Consider the following 25,241-nt stretch of genomic DNA (forward strand, 5'->3'; position numbering starts at 1 on the left):
GGGTGTGGGGATTCGTTATTTACCACCAACTGAAATTCAGTTGGTGGTAAATGACGAATGACTCAGTGAATGCATTTTTTGGCCCTTAGATGTGTGCAATGTGGCAGACACACATGCCCTCAGGGCATGTATGTGTGCCACATGTGCACACATGCAGGAATCAGGGGTGCAACAGGGTGTCAATGTGACACCCTGCCACCCTTGATTGAGCTCCCCCCATTACCGATTCGGTATTTACCGATTCGGTAATGGTAACTGGCTTCCCATTGATTCCTATGGGCCTCCTGGCCCATAGGAATCAATGAGATACAGGTTACCATTACCGAATCGGTAAATACCGATTCTAAAATACCGACACTTACCGAATCGGTATTTTTTTACCTACATTACATTTACCACTTCATAAATACCGAATCGGTAAAATTCGGTATTTATGAAGTGGTAAATGTAATTTACCTACATAAGGCCCTATGTCTCTAAAGTTGCAAGTGCTTTTTGCAGATTAAACTTCTTGAGAAACTCCTACCTTTTTTTTTTTTTACCTCACACCAGTGATGGCACGTTCATGATGGGTGTTGTGTCTCCGCCACCCATTAATAAACAAAACAGCAAAGATGTTAAAAGATAATATTCTTCCAGTTACTTCAGCGACTTAGTTGTTGTTTCCAGCAACATACCTTGTAAGGTCTCGCCTAGCGATATAGCGCCATGCGCTGCTCGCGTAAGCGAGATCCATTGTTGCCGACTTGCTTAGAGATGCGGGACAGGATAGGTGCACGCGCTCTTGAAGACATGAGCTGTGCACACATATGGCTCCGGCGTTATTACAACTCCTGCTGGCACCATATGTGTGCACATCTCATGTCTGTGCGTGCCGCACTTACGTGAACACGTGTGGCCAGCGTGTAATTAAACACGTATGACGGCGTTACATTAACTTGCAGGAGAAAAACAAACAGACTCGCGTTTTCGTGTAATTAAACACATATGACGGCGTTACATTAACTTGCAGGAGAAAAACAAACACACTCGCGTTTTTGTTTCTAAAAGCTTTCATGTCAATTGTAAGCAAACCTACCCCACCCTGCACTTTCTAGCACGCTAGAAGCATTCCGTATAGCCGCTTTTAAAAACCCTGTCCTTATCTCATCCCCCGCACCCTCCTGGTTGGGCCCTTACCTCAGTTGTTGCTCTGTTGGCAGGCGGCAGCTCCGCAATCTCCACAGCCCACTCACAGCTGCCTCTGCTGACCCTTGTCTATAGCTTTTTGGCATGGTGGTGCAGCAGTCATCCCCTGCCAAGTCCCAGTTCGTGGCTAGGCTTCTCTATCGCGTCGCATCACCATTACCCAGTGCGCCCGGACAGCCAATGTGCACACTCACGGCGTGTCTTCTCTGGCCATCTCAGCGCCCCCGGACAGGCAATGTGCGCGTACAGCTTGTTTTTTTAATGTCAGTCCCCCGGGGCACAAGCAGGCATCCACTTCTGTCTTTTTGTAGCGATCAGCTGTCCTGACAGAAGTGGATGCCTGCTTGTGCCCCGGGGGAACTGCACACGCCAAATCCCACTGCGTGTTCCGAGGTGTACCAGATTTCAGAGAAGCAGCAGGAACAGCTTCAGATGGAATTCCCTGTGTTTTGTGTGATTTATAGAGGCCGCCGTTGGGATCCACGCCCTTCAGGGGCTGGGTGGCGGAGGGTTGGGTGGGAACGAGGGTGCAGGCGGACAGCAGCTTGGAGTCCGCATCAAAGCTGGGTGCAGAGTTCATCTGTGGCAAGAAGTCCGGGCCTGAGGTTTTTGGCAGCCTTGCACCGCCATGTCTGTGCTCATGATGACATCACCCTGGCCTCCGGAGTCTCCATTCTCCGGGTCCATGAAGTCCCAACTTGAGTAAGGGGGAGAGGTGTTCAAGAGCCAGTGAAGGACTTCCGGAAAAGGAACTCAGCTAACGAGGGAGGGAGCCAGTCACCCGTCACCAGGGACAATGTCGTATATTCCAAGAGACTCGATAAGTGCTGGAGAATCTCAATTTTGGAAGCAAAAAATTGCTTTATTTTGCGGTCTCCCACCTTAAATTGCCTCTACTTCAATATGTCAATAGGGATGTCCACTTGCTTGTTAAACAAGCATTTGCAATGCAATAGGTCTCGCTTTTACACGACATTATGCTATTGGCATTGTAAATGACTATGCCTTTTATTTCGTTTTAAAAACAAAAAAATAAATATAAGGCATTGTCATTTACAATGCCAATAGCTCAAACTCGCGTAAATGCGAGACCTATTGCAATGCAAATGCTTGTTTGGGTTACGCTTGTCGGTGCTTTCTTGGCACCCTTCCGAATTAATCCAGGCTGAGTGTTAAGGTTTTGGGGGGGGTGGCCCGGACTAAAAGAAGGTCCTTTGGGACTTGGTGCATCAACCCGGCGTCAGATGGCTAATGTAAGACACGTCATGCCAATCAGGTAGCAGAAAGGAAGTCCTTCTGCGATCACAGAATTGAGCCACATTAGTGCACAATGTATTCGAAAACACGCCACGTGACACGTCTCAGAACTTCCGTTTGCGGTAAAGGGGCAGATAATATGTTACTGTCCAAGCAGACACCCACTCTTGACATGTGCACTTGTTCTCTGCCATGAAAAATAAACACCCATTGCACCCCGTGTGCTGCGTTTAAGCTGCGTCAGAAGTATAAAGTCCAATCTTAATTAAGTCTGCATGATGTTACAAAGTCAGAAACAAAAGGTCCACCCTACCTGTCTTTGTTGTGTGCTCTGGAAAGCCTTTCAGGGGAGAACCTACTGACAACACAATTTTTAGAGTGAGCCGCCTTGCAATGAAACCTTTTCCTGTGCATATCATCCCATATTGTAGCTTTAAAGCACAACTTTTAATTAGGCAGGTCCAATTTTAGGAAACTTAAGAAGATTTTCTTTTCAACGTCAAATCTGCTTCCTTGTCATTCATGTATGTTCAACTTGAGTGGACATCTCTTTCTTGTAGTGCATTCTCAGTTTTCTTCCTTACACAGCAGGTGTTCACTGTGGCGTGAGAGCGGATGCGGATCCATGTCCTCGTGCACGCGCTCCTGGTTAATACTCCTTATCATTCAAACACTATCATTTATAGCCCTGACTAAAAGCACCTTGTCCACTCCCGTGCCCTCACAACCTAACCTTGCGTTTAGAGAGAGTCACTGTCTGCATGCTTAATGCGAATAACCCAGAAGTACTTTGTGCCTATTAATAATGCCACCTCTGGCAGGTATCTTCTTCTTGCCATGTCACTGTAAAAGGAGAGAGAGACTCTGCAGACAGACATTCAAAACAGTACATGGTTTAAAACACAACTCCAGTGAAGACCGGGTGTAGAATGTAAGCTTTCACACAAGAGTGTGTAAGACTCTTGGTCCTTCAACAAGCGTTGCTAGTGCTTAGAAGTCACTGTTCTCATTTGATCAAGTTTGCAATAATAAAATTCATGATCAGTCATGGTAGAGGCACCAGGGTCACATTAGAAATGTTTTTCAGGAGCATGGTGATAAAATGAAAGTACTGCTTCCAAGCAGACGTGGAACAAATAAAAACAAACAGTGTTTGGGGAGGAAATGTTAAACTAATGTTACCGAATCAAGATAAACCTGAAGAGTTTGTTGAGCAAATTTGTGTAGAGGAGGCAGTATTTACCGAATCGGAATTTTAAGAAATCGGTAAAATACCGATTCGGTAAATACCGAATCCAGAAATGCTATGTAGGGGGCACTCAAGTGAGTGCATAATTGGTGTCTGGATTCGTTATTTACCACCAACTACAAGTTGATGGTAAATGACGAATACCTTTAAAAAAGCATTTTTGTGCAATTTGTGAAGTGCCATGTGGCAGACATATATGCCCTTAGGGCATGTATGTGCGCCACATGTGCACACATGCACGAATCAGGGGTGCAACAGGGTGTCAATGTGACACCCTGCCACCCATGATAATGCCTCCCCTATTACCGATTCGGTATTTACCGAATCGGTAATAGTAACTGGCTTCCCATTCATTCCTATGGGCCTCCAGGCCCATAGGAATCAATGGGAAGGGATGCATTATTACCGATTCGGTAAATACCGATTCATAAATATCGATATTTACCGAATCGGTAATGATTACCGATTAATTACCTACATACTATTTACCGATTCATAAATACCGAATCGGTAAAATTCAGTATTTATGAATCGGTAAATGTTATGCTACCTACATATGGCCCATAGTGATCAAAACCTTACTTATTACTGCCCCGGAAATCGGTGAACATGTTGCTTCAGTACATCTAGTAACTTGATGAAAGTAACAAACTGTTTGAGCACCAGTACTGTATTTTCTAAAAATAAAAACCTGGTGTTTCATGACAAAATAATACATTTTTTCATGAAAATGACAATCTTCTGATTGCTCACATCAGGAATGTATTCAAAATTAGATGCTTGTGGTTGACAGCACTGTATTTTTGGACATAGGCAAGTTGATGTCAAAATTGTTGGCTGGCCAAAATATTTTAAAATGTCATATTAGGGTGAAAATTAATGGAGTTTACCCCTTCCCTTGTTTCCTTGGAGGCTCTAGTTGTGGTGCCATTTCTTGTGGTTTTATTTCATCATCTACATTGAGAGCACAATTTTAAAATTGTATACTGCAGTTGCGTCAGACTTGAACATGTCATATTGGTGTAACTTCTAAATTGTCTGTTCCTAAGGTCTCCCGGCAAAAAACTATCGCACTGTTGAATGAGTCTGTATAACGTGTCTAGTTCTTTTGTCTAATCAGCTGTGATTTTGAAATATGTACATGTGTTAATTTTCTTATACTTGAGATATGCTTATATTCATTAATTAATAAGAAACTATTTCGAAGCGTCAGGATGAAAACATGAAAGATAGTAGACTGCAGAAGACAAAAATGATGCTGCGTACGTTTTAACTGCCTCTGTTAACAATAGCACTTTTGCAAATATTCAGGGACGTAGTGCTGAAAATATGTTGTTTTCCACATTTTTTCAAAGGTGTATTGTGGCTTTCTAGCTCACCATGAAGTAGTGGAATATTTTTAGTGCCCCTTCGAAATCTCAGGTTTTTCAGCCACTTTATGTGGAAATTCTGCTGTGAAGTGTCCCAATTTGGTCATGTTTATCAAAAGTTTCTGAATGAGAACTCCTCTGAACCTTCTAGAAGGACGCTGGCTCATTGCTTTGCTCACTTGCTCTGTTCAGCTTGAGGGGTGCATTTACGCCCTACCACTTCCAAAGTTCACGGGCTGCCACTGCCTCAGACTATCACATTCAGTGGTGGTTGCTTGAGTACGCTCCAGGCTCGATAGTGGTAACTCAATTTACCTGCGAGTTCCAGGAGTTTCTACGAAGGCTTCAATTGGTACAGAATGCTGCTGCTTGTCTTGAAACCAGTCCCAAGATGCTTGTTTTCCAGTCCAGGGAGGACCTGGCCTGGCAGTTCGGACTGGACTGTTCCCTTAAGAAACAGGGTCAAGACTGATTTGCATATGGCTGGGTCCATACTGGAATGGCGTGGTGAGCAAAATAACGTTGGATTAAACCCAGATCTGTGACTGGGGATGAATGTTTGACAATGTTCAACATTCTATCCATCATCTTTTTGTGTTGCATTTTCACCCTAAGTGGTAAGGGTATGCCCAGACGTGGGTCCCGTGCTCGCTACGTCACCGGTTTCAAGCTAGCCTGGCTCATGAGGGGTGATGCGACGAAACCAGTCCAAGGATGCTTGTTTTCCAGTCCAGGGAGGACCTGGCCTAGCAGTTCAGGCTGGACTGTTCTCATGGGGAACGGGGTCAAGGCTGATTTGCATATGGCTGGGTCCAAACTGGAATAATGTGGTGGGCAAAATAACAATAGATTAAACCCAGATCTGTGACTGGGCGTGAATGTTTGATAATGTTCAACATTCCGTACATGATCTTTTTGTGTCTTATTACTGGCACCCACCGACGAGAGCACATTTCTCCCATTCTGTCGCGCCTGCATTGACTGCTCATCAAAAATAAAATTCTGTTCAAGTCCCTTGTAATAAATAATCCATAATATAATTCATGGCTGAGCCTTCAGGGTTTCTGAATTTGGTAAATCTACTGTGACGCAGCAAAACCATCACGTTACAAGTTGTCATGATCATTAAACTGAATCCATGGAATCCTGTTATTTGTCAAAGTTACAGTCTTTAAAGGCGATGTAAAAAAAAATCACACCAAATTCAGTATTAGGGCTGCCCGGACTGTGGAGTTAGTATTACGCTAGCAAGGTCTTGTGTGGATGTCAGTTATTTTTCTGCCTATAGTGCATGGAATTTCTCGCTTTCTTACGTCTATGCCGTGGCCTACCTTTACTTGCAAACTGGTAAAATGTCCTCCTGCGTGGTTGTTGGTACTGAAAAATGGATGTGCCCTTTTTATGCGCGATAACGTCAAAACCTCTTCTCTTGCTACCCTGCGGCTGCTGGGTGTTGGCAATCATGTTTCTTGTTAGAAAAACTTAAAAAGGGGCTTGAGGGAGAACTTCTTGACCTAGGAGTATCAAGTGGAGGATTCCTAAGAATTACAGGAAATGCGCAACAGAAAATCTTACAAACTTCATACATTTCTGTAGTACATCTCTGAAGGTTAAGAAATGAAAATTTCTTTTCACTTGGTTTGTGCTGTTTTGTTTGCACAAATGGTCCAAATATTATTTTCTGCTTCAGTGGACAGCCATCAAGCAAATATATTTCTTGCTGATGATTTGTGGCCTGCTTTTTCTATAAAAATGGCACTTGTGCTCAATGTATAGGTAATGATAATATGAATAACGTTCAGTTTATGGGGCAGCTGAGTGGAATTGACGGCCCTCACAACGGTGATAAAGGAAGGTAACCCCGCGACAGACCCATTCTGCAAAGTGCTAGGTGTCTATAATGTTTGTTTTGATTTTCTGCAACAGATTCGTGTAGGATTATGAAGTCAGTGCTTGTGGCATGAAGCATGCCATTAAAGATATGCAAGCATCGTTCTGTTGAGACAGCTTGCCGGATTCACAGCTGCTGTTGCCATAGAAATGAGGGTCCTCTGATTTTGCTGTAGATCAACAAGCTCTCCAGGGCCTCTTTTCCTAATATTCCTAATACTAGCATATGCTGTAAATAATGTCACACAGGTGGTACTCCTGTCTGCCCTCTTTAATCCTATCAGTGCGCCAAAATTTAGCCAGCCTACGTAAAGCACACGTTTAGAAATGCAAATTACCGAAGAGTACTATTTTTATTCAAACGGATATATGGAATGGGAGTCACACCTGTGAGCTGATTTTTATTTTTAAATGTGAGAAACAACTCAATTGGGCTTTTGTCAGAGGTAAGTGTGTGCAGCTGCCAGGCCCTCGTAGAAAGAAATATATTTTGGCAAAGCCAATAGGTGAGGTGTTGGCTTCCAGCCTTTTGGCGTTGTCAATGCTAGATTTGTTTTGCCAATGTTTTTGTAAAACGTTACTGTTGGGGGAGCTCCTGAGACCTCTGCAATGTGGCTAAAAACAAACATTTTCTTAGATTCAAAACGCACGAATTGCCATAGTAAAACCTAGCACTGAAAGGAACTACTTTGTGTGTGGTTGAGCTTTTTGTGAAAGTGCAGAATGCCACAACTCACAGTGAAGTTGTCCAATGGTTAAAGAGGGTGAACCTCTGCTTCTTTCTGTATGCGGTAGTGGGTAGAAGAAATATGTGAATGACACGCCAATTGACCAATGGATGAAAAGTGCTGGCCTAAAGCCCCTCAGTGGCGTAACAAAACGTGAGGGGGCCATACTGCAAGATATGCTGAAGGGGCCTCTCACATTCAAATCAGTAGGGGCTGAGAGGGTCCCCTCTAGTATGGGTAAGCCTGCCCCCCGCACCGCAGGGGTGCGGGGGCCTTTTTTTACACCCCTGAAGCCCCAATAAGTAAGTATAATATGTATACAATTTTAGAAAAATCAAAAAGTCTTGGCTAATGCCAGACCTAAATACAGTAATAAATAAAAAAATAAAGGGGGCATGTGGGGGGCAAGGAAGAGTGCAAGGAAAACCATACGTTCCCATAAGTAATACAGAGAAATGATAACATTGTCTCCTCATGTTTGCAAGGGAAGAACACAAATAAGCTATTCAAAATAATGTTAAAGAATCTATTCTCCAGGGGCAGGAAAAACACAAGATAGGTAAGAAAACCCACTCATGAGCAAAGGGCTGGCTCCAAAAGTTTGATGCATATTTCAAACTGCAGGTAAAATCAGTTTCTTCATTATTAATAATACTACATCGCTTTGATGGCTGCAGAGTTGAAAAGCTACTGATGTTATAAAAAATCTTTCAGAGAATGTTAAATAAAACATTTTATTCAGTACAATTTAGGGGGTGGCTTCTGTTCTAGTATCACTAGGTAAATGCTAATTTTACTTTAGTAAATTGTCTTAAAATGTTGCTTAACAGCTGATATTTGAACATGGATTCCTGCTGAAAATTGAAACTTCACTTCCTTCTAGGTTGTGGACTGTCTACTGTTAGCAAGCGAATAGATGTTCCAGCTTATTTATTCAAAATGTCGTCCACGTACTGCAGACACACAAACCTAGGATGATATAGCAGTGTGGGGTATTTTAAAGGTGTTAAGCAAAGCAGTCCGATTTTGTGGCACAATGTACCATTGAGCAACATCCTGGAAAAAACACAAATACCCTTTTGGCTAAGCGTGTCCTACTGGAGAGATGGAATCTGCATGAAAGATGCTTTACATACCAACTGAGGCTGAGAAAAAAGGGGGTTCTCAAAACTTTTTTTCCCCATTGCTTTTTCAATAGGAACTTTAGATACAGCTACAGCCTAAACAACTGAACGGATTTTCACCAAATGTGGCATATCTTGGTCCAGAAAGAGTGCTATTTGTGTTTTGGTGTGAATCTGCTCAGTAGATTTTGGGTAATTAATGCTCAAAAACATTGTATAACTAGGGACGCGGAGCCTCTGCGTATTCCGACAGATCTCAAGCTAAGATCTGATTGGCTGCCACCACCTCAAACAGGAAGTGGTTGCAGCCATTTTAGGACTTGGGACTCAGTCCTAAGTCCTAATATGAGTAAAAAAAAATACATTAGGGGGCAAGGTAAGGATACCCTGACCCTCTAGGCCTGATGGTGGGGTCCCAGAGGAACCCCAATCTGTGGCCCAAAACATTTTGTTAAAAAACTATGTCTGTGAATTCGCAGAGGTTCCGTGAATCCCAGGCAATTTTTGTTTTTTAGAAAGAAGTGTTTTTCAACCCCCCCCCCCCCCCCCCTTATTCGGCCTAGGCCCTGGGGGGTGTGAAGGTTTTTTTTGGGGGGGGGGGGTGCACATGCCTGATTTCGACCTTGGGACCATATTCCCGGGGCTCAACATCTTTTTCAGGGATAGGGGAGCACACACCCCCCTCCCTGGGAGAGTTTTTCTCCTGGAGACCCATCCCCCGGGGCCCGATGTCTTTTAGAGTGGAAGGGGACACGTGGCCCCCTCCCAGGGTCGCTTTCAGGGCCGGACTGGGCATAGTGGGCACTGGGCTTTTCCCAAGTGGGCTTTCAGGTTGGGGGCTGGTTTTGGGCTCCTGGGGGCTGTTTTTGTTACTGGGGGCCCGCAATATCGGCCCCCTGTAACAAAATTGGCCTAATCCGGCCCTAGGAAGCAGCTTGGCCGTCCCCCCCGGGGAAGGGGGGGCATCCAAGCTGTTTGCCAGGGCCGGTTTCTGTTCCCAGTCTGGCGTTGGTCGCTTTTAGCCCCGGGGACTCCATCCCCGTGGCCTGATGTATTTTTTAAGGGGAGGAGCCCTTCCCAATCCTCTAAAGGCCCCTAGGACCCCAACCTCAGGGGCTGCTAAACTTTTGAAAGGGGAGGAAGGCCCCTGAGTCATTAATGGCCTTGGGACTCATTCCCCAAGACCGTATCACTAGCTATGACCCGGGGAACCCACCCCCGGGACATAGCGGTTTTCCTGCTCGCACTGGCGCTGAACATTTTCAAAATTCCAGCCACGCAAGAGAAAACATAAAGTCTGCTCCCAGCCAGCGGGAGCTTTGAAAATGTTGCCACCAGCTGGAAGGAGACTTTTGATTAGTTTCCTGATGCTGGCAGGAAAACGGATGAAAATATTGCTCCCACTCGGAGGGAGCTGCATTAGAAGCTTTTCCCTCCAGGTGGGAACAATGCCAGGTCCTGCTGCATGCAGGGAGCCGGATGGGGCCTCAGGGGCCTTGAGGCTCCCCGCGGCCCCCAGCCAGTATATTGTGGGTGACCTGGGTGGGCAGCAGGGCACCCACCTTAAAGTAATGATTCCCTGGAGGATGGGGTACCCGGGGCCGATAATGGCTTGGGAAGGGGGGGCCATGCAGCCCCTCTCCTGTTTATTTTTAGTAATGGCCCTGGGGGTTGGCGTCTCCAGGCTCTAGCAAGGTTTGGGAAGGGGGGGGACATGCGGCCCCCTCCCCTTTATTTTAAGTAGAGGCCCAGGAGGTTTGGTTCTACAGGGCCTAATAAGGCTCGGGTGGGGGCCACGCCGCCCCACCCATTTAATTAAAAAAATAGCCCTGGGTGATGGGGTCCCAGGGCCTAATACCCCTAGGGAGGGAGACAACGCAGCCTCCCCCTCCCCCTTAATAAACAAGGCTCTTGTGAATGGGGTCCCAGGGCCTAATAGGGCTTAGGGATGTGGGCCACGCCCCCCTCACCTTCAATTTAAAAAAAAACTTCCCTGGGGATGGTGTCCCAGTGTCTAATATGGCTCGGCAAGGGGGTCCACAGAGCCCCCATCCCAGTTAATAAAAAAAAGAAAAGCTTGGGGAATGGGGTGCCCAGGGTTTAATGAGGCACAGGAAGGTTGCCTTTAAAATAAATAAGGCCTTAGGGAATGGGGTCCCCAGGGTCATGTTAGGTTTGGGCAGGTGGGCACGTGGCCCCCCTCCTCTATGCAAAAACAAGCATTCGTAAAGCTTCAATTGGTCTTGACAATTTGAGATCTTTTGACATTGTCAATGTCTTTTACCAATGTGTTATGGAGTGGAGTGGATTTATGTGGTGTGGATTGAAATTATGTGGGTTGGATTGCAATTGTTTGTTGTGGAATTGTGTGGCATGGAATTGTGTGGTGTTAAGTGGAGTAATGTGTAGTGGAATTATGTGGCATGGTGCGCAGTGGAATTATGTGGATAGTAATTATGTGTTATCGAGTGTACTGGAATTATATGGAGCAGGATTGTGTGTCATGGAGTGTAATTATGTGGAGTGGTATTGTGTGTCATGGAGTGGCATGTAGAGGAGTGGAATTATGTGGTGTGCTGTTGATTTTTGTGGCATGATGTGGAATTTTGTGGTTTAGACTGGGTATACGTGGTGATTGTGGAATTGTGTTATGGAGGGGGATTATGTGGTTTTGTGTGGTATTATGTGGAATAGATTTGTGTAAAGTTGAATTGTGTGGCCTGGAACTGTGAGCATTGAGTTGAATGGTATTATGTGGCATTGTGTGGAGTGTATTGATTTGGCCCCCAGCCTCAAAATGAGCCCTGGGCTAGCCTACCCCCACCAATCAGGAGCTGCTCTCATGCTGAGAGCTGCTCCAAGAATGGTCAGGAGTGGCGTTCCACTGGGCAGGAAGGAAAGTCCTTCCCTTTCCTGCTCGTGAACGTCACATCACCGCCATCGCTGGGAGTGCTACACCAGGCATGTGAGTTGGGCAAATGGAGCCCGCTATATTTTTATATTGCCAGCCGCTGCTGGTCCTGTGTGCACAATCCAGCCCAATAGGTGCTGGATAGCCTCGCATGGCAGGACACCCTCATGCTTGCAGTGCAGCCCTAGATGCACAAGCCAGTTTCATGCACACTGCAGCCTCTCGTGCTCACTGCACTCACACCTGTAGAGCCTTTAAAGGACACCTTCCTTTTCAGAGCAAGGATTAGGGTAGATAATCTAGTTTGTGGTTGGGCCTCGAGTGCACTAGCGTGAGCTCTTGATCCCCGACTTGTGTCTATTGCTCGTTTTTCCTCTCTTGGATTTTCCTGGTTATTTTCCCATCTAACACTTTGAGTTTGTAAAGTGTGAGGTACATGTGGCACTTTTATACATGTGGTTATACTAATGCAAAATGAGTATAGCTTGGATACATATAGTCCTTTGTATTGATTAATATGTAGATGCAAAAATAAGAGTTTTAAGGGAGCCATCCATTGTAGAGAAAAGCACAGCTCTGTTTCAAGGTTATGTATCCTAACAATACCAACAAGAGGCATTCCAGAAGGGAATTTGAGCTTGCTAATGAGCTATGGAGTGAACAGATGCCAAATGCACAGGGTGATCTCTTATGGCAGGACTCATTTAAAAATCTTTTTAGTATAGTTAAACCTGCATGGTTGAAGAGGAACCATCTATTCACTGTTTATCGAGCATACCGATCCCCCCTCAGGCTATCTAAAATACTTAAAGGGTCTCAAGTCAACTTTAAAAAGTGTGGGTTGGCAGAAGCCTCGGACTTACATTTGTTTAAAGACTTCCCCCCCATCGACGCATTTTGGGAAGAAGTACGGATAAAGATGGAGAGTATCCTGAGAGTACCAATTCATATGAACCTGACTTTAATAATTTTTGGCCTCAATAGCCACATTGTAGGACCAGCCAGATCATTTTTATTTTATTCAATTTTATTGGTAAGGAGACAAATTTGTAAACAGTGGGTAGACCCTGTCCCTCCTAAACACTCGGATTGGTTGACCTCATTATATGAAACATCTAAGATGGACTTGGCTAGAGCTTGTAGTAGAAAAAAGATTGCATATTGGGACCTGCTGCTTCAATGGAAATAACCTGAGAAATAAGCGTAAACTATATTTATGCTTTGTTTATCTTATTTTGTCTATGTCAGTACGAAGGGGGGGTCCGATGATTATGCCTATTGGATACTCCTTGGACTATGCTGGGTCTTTCCCCTGGTCATCGAAAGAGTCCATCTGGTCTTTACAGATCAAGCTGGAGTGAAACCTATCCTCTTTTTCTGAGGGGAAGTAACATCTCGGTCTGGAAATGTACCCCTACAGGCTGAAGGTATCGAGAGAATCCATAAAAAGAGCCTATGTCATTTCAGGTCGTTGAGTAGGGGTATGAACAGACGGTCTGTTTACTAAGGTTAAAGGCGAATGAGGAAAAAAAAAGAAACAGGCATTCCAGAATGTTCCTTTGTTGATGAGGTCTTCTCGGTTGTGAGACCTATTGTGATATTGAAACATTGGAATGTTGGGAGCTCCATTGAAGACAATGGAGTGCTCCCTGTTTCTACGGGCCGGTAAAGGCCCGCAGAGCAACATTCCAATGTGTTACAAAGGCCTCTCGGAGCTCGAGGGGATTTAAATCCCCTCAAGCTTCGAGAATCCTTTGTTTCATTTGTTAGAGCATTCTGCCCTCAAGTGGCAGAATGTTCTAATAGCCTTCTAGCCCTTCGTAGCAGGGCTATACCGGCTATTAAAGTCTCGTCACTTGTTAAAGTCCCTCGCCTTCAGCTCAGGCCTTTAACGCAGGGGCTGGCCTTTAATAGCCGGTATAGCCCGCTACGGCGGGCTATAAGGCTATATTATTCACTGGATGGCACCTTAACAACACAAGGGCGTCCCTGGTGAAGAAGCTATGAGCTTTGAAATGCATTGGATAATAGCCTAAGTGATGAAACATTAATTTTAAACGTTCCAAATGTAATGGCAAACACATGAATTAAGAAGGATCATATATAATTAATGAATGCGTTGGAATTATTAAACAACATAGAGGCTGCACTTGTAGTATTTGAACATTTATTTCAAAATATTTGAAACAAATTAAGTAGGGTTTAACTTTAAACCTCATCACTTCTTGGAATAAATGTCAATGTTCTCCACCCTCTGACCTTCAATTTGCAATGGCAACAGCTGGAGCAAATGGGATAATTTAAAGGACGCTTTTTTGAGCTCCTACAGAAGCTATTTAGGGTGAAACAAGGATTCTAGCGAGAATATCCTTGGTGAGAGAAATGCCAGTGACTTATTTGTTAATGTACTTTTTAGAAAACAGATATTTCATGGCCCTACACTTATTGTTGGTATTTGTGCTATGCCAATAGTGCACTTCAGATAGTGACGTTAATACATGTGTATGAACGACGTAAACATCAGATGAGGCCCACTAAAGCCAAAACAAGTCTAGAGTTGCTTGTGTCCTTGTACGGAGGGGACATGGCCTAACAGTTCTGGTTGGACCGTGCCCTTGTGTTGGGACCATGAGTGATGTGTACCTGGATGGTCCTTATCTGTAGTGGAACAGTGAGCAAAAAGAATAGCCTGGGATGGAGACAACAGTAATTACCAGTGATTGAGATTAATTTGTATACTCCATCTATTACTTTATATTTTCCTCAACATTACCTTTGTTGTTCCTTGGACACTTGAACTTATGGTGATGGACTGGCAGTCTTGAGAATAAGACTTAAGGTGCCAATGCAATGCACTCTCTATACTATTTTCCATATTTTGAAATTGTAGATTTTCCATATTCTGAAATTATAGATTTGACATTCTTTTTCTGCTCTCTATCATTACGATCTAGCAGTGCATGGTTTTCATGAGAGTTGGCTGCTGGGTGACCAGTGTTCAACCAAAGACGAGTGCAGTACTGCTCATTGTCTGATTTCTTATTTTTATCATAAATTTGCTAAATATTATTTAGCCCTTGTCACTGTGCTCTTTACAATAAAGGGCCTGATTTAGTGGCTTCAAAGAATCCTCTTGTTTCTAAATCAAATGCAGAATCCAGATGGGAATTTCCTCTATGATAATATCCCTATGCTGGAGGAAATCCCACTAGTAGATTATTGTATAGATTTCCAGAAAGGATTTTCACACAGCCCAGCTGTAAACCAGTCACTATGTCTTCTACTTGTACATAACTTTTGCGCCTTTGATAACTGCAACTTGTGTTTTAAACTTTTTTTCTTCATCACACAGGAGTTCGAAGGAGAGGGTGATGAAACTGTCTTTGCTGTCAACCAGGAAACGTTACCGGGGTTACGGCGTTGGACAATACATTGTAAAGGTACAAAGTAATCCAGATGCACCTTTAACTGGAGCTGCGGTTTGTGGTACAGTAAGATGCTAGTCATACGTAACATAAAACATCTTTGAGTGCTGGCTATCCCAACTCTTTCCTTATACTCTACACTGAGCACACACATTTCATTTAGTCCAATTACTCTAGTATTAGAGGATTCTAAGGACTTTTTGGAAAGGATGTCCTATTGGGGGAGGGAGCACATTTGGAAAATGTGGTTATCCACAGAAGTACAGCTGTCTCTGGCCCTTGTGTTTGCTGTTCAGCTGTCTCTGGTCCTTGTGTTTGCTGTTCAGCTGTCTATGGTCCCTGTGCTTGCTGGTCTTTGTGCTTGCTGTTCAGCTGTCTCTGGTCCTTGTGTTTGCTGTTCAGCTGTCTCTAACCCTTGTGTTTGCTGTTCAGATGTCTCTGGGATTTGTGTTTGCTGTTCAGCTGTCTCTGATCCTTGTGTTTTCTGTTCAGCTGTCTCAGCCCCTTATGTTTGTTGTCTAGCTGTCTATGGTCCTTGTGTTTGCTGTTCAGCTGTCTCTGGTCCTTGTGTTTCCTGTTTAGCTGTCTCTGGTCCTTGTGTTTGCTGTTCAGCTCTCTCTGGTCCTTGTGCTTGCTGTTCAGCTCTCTCTGGTCCTTGTGCTTGCTGTTCAGCTGTCTCTGGCCCTTGTGTTTGATGTTCAGCTGTCTCTGGTCCTTGTGTTTGCTGTTCAGCTGTCTCTGATCCTTGTGTTTTCTGTACAGCTGTCTCTGGCCCTTGTGTTTGTTGTCCAGCTGTCTATGGCCCTTGTGTTTGCTGTTCAGCTGTCTCTGGTCCCTGTGCTTGCTGGTCTTTGTGCTTGCTGTTCAGCTGTCTCTGGTCCTTGTGTTTGCTGTTCAGCTGTCTCTAACCCTTGTGTTTGCTGTTCAGCTGTCTCTGGGATTTGTGTTTGCTGTTCAGCTGTCTCTGGGATTTGTGTTTGCTGTTCAGCTGTCTCTGATCCTTGTGTTTTCTGTTCAGCTGTCTCAGTCCCTTATGTTTGTTGTCTAGCTGTCTATGGTCCTTGTGTTTGCTGTTCAGCTCTCTCTGGTCCTTGTGCTTGCTGTTCAGCTGTCTCTGGTCCTTGTGTTTCCTGTTCAGCTGTCTCTGGTCCTTGTGTTTACTGTTCAGCTCTCTCTGGTCTTTGTGCTTGCTGTTCAGCTGTCTCTGGTACTTGTGTTTGCTGTTCAGCTGTCTCTGGTCCTTGTGTTTGCTGTTCAGCTCTCTCTAGTCCTTGTGTTTGCTGGTCAACTTCCTCTGGTCCTTGTGTTTGCTGTTCAACTTTCTCTGGTCCTAGTGTTGCTGTTCAGCTCTCTCTGGTCCTTGTGTTTGCTGTCCAACTTTCTCTGGTCCTTGTGTTTGCTGTTCAGCTCTCTTTGGTCCTTGTGCTTGCTTTTCAAATGTCTCTGGTCCTTGTGTTTGCTGTTCAGGTGTCTTTGGTCTTTGTGTTTGTTGTTCAGCTGTCTATGGTCCTTGTGTTTGCTGTTCAGCTGTCTCTGGTCCTTGTGCTTGCTGGTCTTTGTGTTTGCTGTTCAGCTATCTCTGGTCCTTGTGTTTGATGTTCAGCTATCTCTGGTCCTTGTGTTTGCTGTTCAGCTGTCTCTGGTCCTCGTTTTTGCTGTCAGCTATCTCTGGTCCTTGTGCTTGCTGGTCCTTGTTATTGCTGTTCAGATGTCTCTGGTCCTTGTGTTAGCTGTTCAGATGTCTCTAGTCCTTGTGTTAGCTGTTCAGCTGTCTATGGTCCTTGTGTTGGTTGGTCTTTGTGTGTGCTGTTCAGCTGTCTCTAGTCCATGTGTTTGCTGTTCAGCTGTCTCTGGTCCTTGTGTTTGCTGTTCAGCTGTCTCTGGTCATTTTGTTTGCTGGTCTTTGTGTTTTCTGTTCAGCTGTCTCTGGTCCTTTTGTTTTCTGTTCAGCAGTCTCTGGTCCTTGTGTTTGCTGTTCAGCTGTCTTTGGTACTTGTTTATGCTGTTCAGCTGTCTCCGGTCCTTGTATTTGCTTATCTTTTTGTTTGCTGTTCAGCTGCCTCTGTTCCTTGAGTTTGCTCTTCAGCTGTCTCTGGGCTTTGTGTTTGCTGTTCAGCTGTCTCTGGTCCTTGTGGTTGTTGTCAAGCTGTCTATGGGCCTTGTACTTGCTGGTCTTTCTGTCTGCTGTTCAGCTATCTCTGGTCCTTGAGATTGCTGTTCAGCTGTCTCTGGGCTTTGTGTTTGCTGTTCAGCTGTCTCTGGTCCTTGTGGTTGTTATCCAGCTGTCTATGGGCCTTGTATTTGCTGGTCTTTTTGTTTGCTGTTCACCTGTCTCTGGTCCTTGAGATTGTTGTACAGCTGTCTCTGAGCTTTGTGTTTGGTGCTGAGCTGTCTCTGGTTCTTGTGTTTGCTGTTCAGCCTGGGTCACTTGGAATATTTTCACGGTTGGACTTTCTCCAGGCTCTCCTTGTTTAATAAACTATTTTGATGGTACACTCAAGTTTGATCTGAAGAAAAGGAAGCAACCTGTTGACGTAAAGAGTACCTCCTGGTGTGGGCAGGATTCCAAGTTCGATGCGTAATAATATACTTGTCATTTCCTCTTAATGATAGAAGCTCTTGACACGTTCATTATTTGTATCTAAAGCTTCCTGCCTGCTTCAAAATAAACCTTGATAATTGCTCCAGCAAGTGCGTTCCTTAAAAGAAAGGAATGATTCACACGATTAGATTTGCTTGGATCCAGAAGACCACGCCCACCTCCAGCAGTTGCAAGCCTATTCTGACATTTATTTCAGTTATGAGTTTGCATGTTATTATTTGCAAAACAATGGTATGGAAGGATCGGACTACCATCAAGTTGTTCGGCGTTCTGTGGGAGTTTGTTAAATACCCCTGTTTTAGAAAGCACACCATAGACCTGTCCTTCAACATTTTTCTCTGAGACAATAGACTTTTTTAGAAAATGTCCTAACTGGTTTCCTAGCATAATGATGAGGAACGTTTGCTTATGTAAAGAAATTTGTTGCTGCCCCCGAGACCACAGGGTGAAAACCACTTAACACAAAGTGGCTATTTGTGTACATGCTGAAATGCTTTCTTTTACATTGTGTTGTTGCAAATCTGAGTGAATTGCAGCTAATCGTGAGAGCAATTATTCAGCGGCGGCTCGCGGCGGCCCAATGCTCTCTGAGCAGTGTAAAAAAGTAAATGATAATAACACGTTATTATCATTTTATTTTTAGTAAGGGCTATGAGGCCAGGTTACGGCGGGTCTGGGGTCACAGGGAGGAGGAGGAGTGGTTGGTGCACCATGAGTGCGCATGACAGTTTGGCCGCCTATTTTGGGCTGGCCAAAAAGCTGTGTTGCACAACTGAGGGGAGAACTATCCCACGCCCCCAGGCACTGTCTGAGCAGCCAAACAGGCCGCTCAGCTCAATCAAGATGCTGCTGTCATGCTGGTGATAGCAGCGTTGTGATTGGCTTAGGGTAGTCTGGGAGCCTGTATGCTTTTGTGTTGCTGGGAGTCAGGAAAGGAAGAGGACGGAGGAGAAGGGACGGCCGTTCACAGGTAAGTGATCATTTCTTTTTCAAATCCCGGCCACCAACCCTGTTCCATAGGTGCCGCCGTTGTAATTATTCCTAGCCACAGATACTGCTGTTAAATGAGAGGGAAGGTCAGCAGGGAAAGGTGGGTGGAAAGACTGGGTTTATATGAAAGAGATTATATTCAAAGCTCATAAAAGTGAAGGGGGAGGGGAGCATGAACCACTTATGCCCAACCCGTCACCCCAGAGGAAAAATTTTTTTGTGATTAAGATTCATAGTTCTGCATAATGTTTAAACCAGAAACATTGTTTATCGGTCCCCTGATTGAATATGAAGTAACCACGGATAACTTTGTTTTGTCCAGTGCCGAGCACCGGAAACACCGGCTCAAATTAAGCACTGGTTTTGTCAAAGAGCATAAAACAAGGACAACACGCCTGATTAGAGGACTCACAGAGATTATATGAGCCTCAGATTGGCAACAAATTCAGTTAAACAGTGATAGCAATGATCTAAGTTTGGTCCTTGCAGATACTGTTGTTTTTTGCTTTGTCTCAACTTTTTTTTTTTTTGTCCTGGTTGTATGAAAGTGTGACAGCTGTTCTTTTACAGTCCAGTCAGTTTTGCAGTGTATAGTTCAGCATGGGTGTTTCATTTGTTAATCTGATGTAGAAGGGTCAAAAACCAAACCCCTTCCAGGAGGCGACTTGTCCCCCCCACCTCCCTTGCTTCAAAAACTGCGTCCATAATGATCCTCAAATTAAACCACTGACAATGTGCTCTGGTGCCTTAAAAGGTCGCAGTTTATTCAACATAAATTTTGAATACATTTGCAAAATCATGGTTATCCTATTGCTCTCTTAATATCCATGCAAACATAATTCATTATTTCTGTTGCTGTGTGGACCCAGCCTCCTCAATTTCCAGGGAAGAGAGGGGCCACCTGTCTGGGCCTCTGATTCACGGGCCAAGGCTTCAACTTGCTACCGACTGGGAGGGTGTACGTCGGGACCTGCCCAGGCTGCAAGTGCCGTCCTGCTTGCCCTGGACCCTTTCGTGGGTCCTCCCTGCTCCCAGGGGTCCCTGCCGTGTGCCGTGTGGCATCCCAAGGACCTTGCTTGAGCATCTACTCTATCTATGCTGAGGCTGAGTCCTTCCATTTTGCTCCCTCGGTACCCCTGCCGTGAGGCATCCCAAGGGTCATGCGGGAGCACCACATGTACTCTTTCTATGGCAGCAAGCCGCCATTGGCTCCCTCAGTGCCCCTGCCGTGAGGCATCCCAAGGACACTGTGTGAGCATTCCATCTACCTTTTAGTACTTCTCTTTTTTCTACCTTGTGTTCCTTCCACCATGCTACCTACGGTTTCACGATCGGAGGGAGCTCCCCCTGCTATGGCCTCCCCCTTTCTGTTACTTGAAACCCTTCTGTTCCGGCACCCCTTCCACGTTCAGTAAGAACATGTTCATACCTACTCCAGTAAGGTGTGCCCCGCCTTCCAAGTGATAGCCCGGGGCCCTCAGGTTTATGAAACCGTGTCTAATGAAACCCCAACCATTGGCCCTGCAAACCTTCGCCATTGTGATGTTGAATTTCCATCTCGATTTTACCACCGCCCCCAAGTCCACGGCCCCCCGCCATGCTCCCCGCACTATTATTTTTGAGAAAATCACTTTGGCTGGGCATATCATACGCTCCAAGGCCGTGGGGCTTTTCTGCATCTTCTCCAGGAGGACCCTCCTCCCCAAAGCTGCCAAGTTGTTGCCTCCCAGGTGGACTATCACCGCATCCGGTCTGCCACCATGTTCTAGTGCACCCGCACCACAGGGAGCAGATGATCCCATTTAATTCCCAAACGCCCCTATCAGACCACGTCGGTTTCCCGCAGCCATATCCTGCCGAATTCCCGTCTGGCCGACGCCCAGCTCTGGGCCCGCGTCACGTATAAGTGCCCCAGGATCCATACCTTCTTCCATGATTCGGTCATACCTAGACAGGGGGAGGGGGAGGAAGCAAGAAACCAGACTCAGTACATCATTGGGCGTATGTAACCCTTAAATGCGCTGGATGCCCAGCGCCCTATGCCCTTGATTTGATCGTTATCCAACCCTAGCCCTGCGGCTGTGGTGGCTGCCCATATTCTGAAAGAGTGGGACCCAAACTCCCTGGCAGGGAGCCCCACTGCCTCTAAAGTCTTCCTCATCACTGCTATGAATTGGAAACAGATGAGGAACGACCCGTCCCTGTGCCTGAAAAGAGGCCTGCGGCCATTATCCCCAGATCCCAAGTATTCCTGCAGTAAGCACACTAGGCAGCAGGCCTCGTCTGTGATGCATTTTATCCTAGTTCTCTTCCCCTTGCCTGCCTGGTCTGTTTTGGACTGTCGCAGCAGGATGTCCATGTGCCCCTCGCTTATCACCACAGCCCCCTTGTTAATGCATGCTGTCCCTGGGTCACCGACTGATGGGGCAACCAACTCGCTGATCCTGTAAGCCCCCAAAAATGCCAGCGTGAACGCTGCCCTAAGTAGCCTGGTTTCTTGTCCTGAGGAGCATACTCCCCCCAGGACCCCCATCATCCTCTGCAGCATGCTAAAGTGGATGGGCCGACTTGCATCCTTTCGTGCTTGCTGCAGCCTGCCCCACCCTCTCATGGCCATCCTGCATTGGAAGGCCCTGGTTGGGTCCTACCCTGTCGCCATTTTTGTGTAATATGCTACCGAGCTCAAGTGTGTCTGGGCCCAAGGTTTAGTCCTGCCTGACATAAAAGCCCACTTGATGAAGTCTAAGACCTCCTCCTGGCTTGGCTGCCGACCCCCTAGTAGTCCTCTTCTGCCCACAAACGTTTCCTAGCACTTACGGTAACGGCCTTCCGTTTTCGGGGCCAGTGCATTGTCCAGCAGCTTCTTTAACCCAGGTCCGCCCACGCCTCTTCTTGCCCCGGGGTCATCCCTTGGTCCGCGTCCAGGGCAAGCTCTCGGTATTTTGCCCACTGAAAACTAGAAATGGCATCAGCAACTGAGTTGTCTACCGCCGGGATGTGTCTCGCCCTAAGCGCAATATTTGCTCTCAGCTTGCATTCAACCAGTTTTCGCAGCAGGGAGGCCACTGCTGGGAATTTCGCCGACCCTATGTTGATTGCTTGTACCACTGCCTGGTTGTCAGACCATAGCGTTATCGGCCTATTAGCTAGCCGCTGTTCCCAATTGTGAAAAGCCACCACAATTGGTAACAGCTGTAATAAGGAGATGATGGCGGTGAGCCCTGTGCTCTGACAGGATTCTGTCCAGGTTCCTGCTGTCCATGCGGTTCCTAGGATGGCCCCGAATCCAAACCCCCCGGCCGCGTCTGTTTAGGAATCGATTTGGTGTGCCTGCACCCAAGGCTCCCTCCATATGAGGGTACCCTTGAAATCTGTCAGGAAGTTCTCCCACTGCCCTAAGTCCTCCTTCACCCCCTGCATGATGCAGACCCTGTGGTGCTTCTGTGTCATGCCCCTGGTCATCCAAGCCAAGTGTCTTGCAATGGTGCGCCCTGCGGGGATCACCTGTGTAGCAAAATTCAACTTCCTCAGGAGCTGCTGCACTTCCCCCAGCGTCGCCTTTTTCTGTTGCCTCAGTCTACCAATGATTCCCTTAAGCTCCGTTACCTTATCGGGCGGCAATCTGCATGTCCCCGCTACCGAGTCCAGCTCTATCCCAAGGAAGGACAGTTTTGTGGTTGGGCCCTTTGTCTTGTCCTGGGCTAAGGGGGTGCCTAACTCCTGGGCCAAAGCCATGAAGCTATGCAATAGGTTGGCGCAATCCCCCATGCCAGCCCTGCCGATAAAAAGGAAGTCATCTAAGTAGTGGACCCGTCCCCCTTTTGGGGCACGTGTCCCCTGCTCCCACTCCAGAAACCCACTGAACGCTTCGAAGTATGCGCATGATATCGAGCACCCCATCGGAAGGCATTTGTCATAGTAGTAATGGCCATTCAATTTAAAACCTAGCAGGTAGTGGCTGTCTGGAGTACCGGCAATAACTGGATGGCTCATTCTATGTCTGTTTTTGCCAAAGGGCGCCATTTCCATGCTGACTTATCAGGTCCACAGCGTCGTCCACTGACGCGTATGTCACTGTGCATTGCCCCTGTTCCAACCAGTTGTTTATGGACTCCCCTTCCGGGTGGGATAGATGATGTATCAGCCTGAATTTGCCTGCCTCCTTTTTGGGGACCACGCCGAGCGGAAATACCACCAGGTCTTTTAGTGGGGGAGAAGTGAAAGGGCCGTCCACTCGCCCCAGTAGGACTTTCTTTACCTTTTGCTTTGCCACCCTGGATTTGTCTCTCACTGATTTCAGGTTAAGGCTCTCCCGGGCGCCCCTGAGTCCTTTGTAGGGCATTGTAAAACCTTGCGTGAAGCCCTCTGCTAGTAGCTTTTTCTTTGTGGGACCCTGTGGCCCACTTACATTGGATGACAGGGTGATTTCCTCCGCATGACCCGCAAGCGTGCCGAAACCTTCATGACTCCCCCCATTTACAATTGTCTTTGTCAAATTTCCAGCATATGTTGGTTGATTTGTTATTGCCCTGGTTTTTCCCTTTGAACGCTTGTCCTTGCCCCTCACATTTGCCCTTACTCCCGTAGGGACGAAGATTGCTCTCTTTTGTGCTGACACCTTCCCAGGCTCCCTGGCTGCCACCATGTGCGTCGTGAACCCTTCCATGTCCTGACAATCCCATCCCATTATCGGCCACACCTGCATCTCCTCTCTGAAACCCTCATCGTATTTCAGCCATGCATCGGCCTGATACTGCTGCTGCACCTCGTGCACCTTTTGCTCGTATAAAATCAGTGCTGCTGCGCTCTGGGGACATTTCTCAATGAAAACGCATGCCAATGTTCTGAAGGCTTTCAGCCAATTTTCTATTGATCTTTCTACTCTGGGCTTACGGCGGTCCCTGCTGTCATTGTCCTTTTTGTCTTGCGCCGCTAAGTCTAAACCTGCCTGGCGCACTTCCAGCCCTGAGAAAATGTCTATGAACTCCTTTAGCCATATTCTCTCCCTCACTGTTATTGGGATGAGATTGGCCAGCCCTATTCGTTTCGTGGTTGTGGGAGGGTCACTCAGGGAGGGGCACAGATACTCGCTGGCCGGCTTCCCACTCTGGTCCTGGCCCTCCCTTGCCCAGCTCGTGCTCCTAACCCCAGGGGCCACTGGCACCTCCTGAGTGGTCACCCCGGGTCCTGCCTCCTCGTTTTGTGTAGTCTGGCTGGCGTTCCCCTTTCACTTGCTTGTGGCCCCTTTCCTGCTGCCCCCTCGGTCGGCCCTCTGGTCCGGCTTCTGGCTACCCCCTTGCCACTCCGTGCCCCACTGAAGGCCTCCTTGGAAGAGGGCTCCTGCCCCTGGCCATTACCACCAAAGCATCCACTCTGCCGGGTGAGCAGCCCCTGGACCCCATGCTTCCCCTTGGAAATCCTGTCGCCCCTGGCCTAACCCTGTCTGCTACAGGGGTTGCATGGACCACGGCCCCTGCATTGCTTCATTGCTCACCCCCATCTGTGTGCACATGTTAACGTTCTACCCTGGTCTCTTTTCTGTTAGACCGCGTCCTAGCGTGCCCCGTTTTGTCGCTTTGCGCGCAATGCTTATCCCTCTCCTTGTCGATCGCATTGGATCGCCTTCCGCGTGTCTCCTGAGGGGCCGCTGTGTTGGCTATAGACCCCTCGTCATCGCTGCTCCCGTCAGTCTCCGAGATGGACACCAGCTCTGGAGTTGCAGCCCTCATGCTCCTGGCCTGTGGGGGCTTCCTTCCCCTTCGCTCCACCCCCTTGGCATGGGGGTTTCTTGCGCTCGTCTTGGTAGCTGCGGGGGCTGCCATTTTGGCTGCATGCCCCCCCCCCCCCCACTGGGTTTCCCGAGTCGCGGCGCTGTCAGTGATGCCTGTCATGGCTTCTTCCCATGAGCCCCATCCTGGAACTGCTGGTCCATCCTAGCCGCTCCCTTCAGGGCCACCAGTGCCCTAGCTTTTTCCAACATCGCCTGCAAGTTGTCGTCTAAATGCGTCACCTCTGCGCCTCTTTTGACTTCCCTTGTTGACCTCTGGGCGATCCTGGTCCCCCCGAAGCGCGCTGGTAGCCGTGTCTTCATCCCGGCTTGCACATGTTGCTTGCCATTGCCCACAGGATTTTGGCTGCTCCTAACTCTCTGGAATCGGGAGCTTTACAGAAACAGGGGGAAGGAGTAGGTTGCTCTCCCAAAACCTTTGTGCACTGGTGACTTACTGGTGACTTTCAATGGTTTTCAGGCAGCCTCAGATGGTGCCCAAAATGCACAGATTTGGCTTCTATTCCTTCGCTTTTTGCCCTTCCTGGGTCGCTGGGGCCGCAGGGGGGCTTGCCTGCTGCAGGCTGTGTCTGGCAATGGGGCCCTCCACCGGTCTCCTTTCAGGGCTCTGGCCCTTGTTCACCAGCCCCAGCAAACCAGCACAAAGAAAAATCTCCCCAAGTGCTGTTTGCGCCTTTTCCTGCTCCCACACGGCAATCAGAGACCTCCTGCTGGCCTCA

At 47.0% G+C, this 25,241-nt stretch overlaps 1 protein-coding gene across 1 annotated transcript in view; it reads left to right on the forward strand.

Moving 5' to 3' along the window:
• Positions 1-25,241, forward strand: part of LOC146775937 (uncharacterized) — a 1,457,164-nt gene that overhangs the window by 1,074,888 nt on the left and 357,035 nt on the right. The window contains exon 9 of the mRNA XM_085639461.1: positions 15,070-15,157. Within this exon, the coding sequence (XP_085495587.1) occupies positions 15,070-15,157 (88 nt within the window). The remainder of the gene's footprint in view (positions 1-15,069; positions 15,158-25,241) is intronic.

The sequence above is a fragment of the Triturus cristatus genome, chromosome 12, assembly GCF_964204655.1.
Source record: "Triturus cristatus chromosome 12, aTriCri1.1, whole genome shotgun sequence".
NCBI classification, from domain to species: domain Eukaryota; kingdom Metazoa; phylum Chordata; class Amphibia; order Caudata; family Salamandridae; genus Triturus; species Triturus cristatus.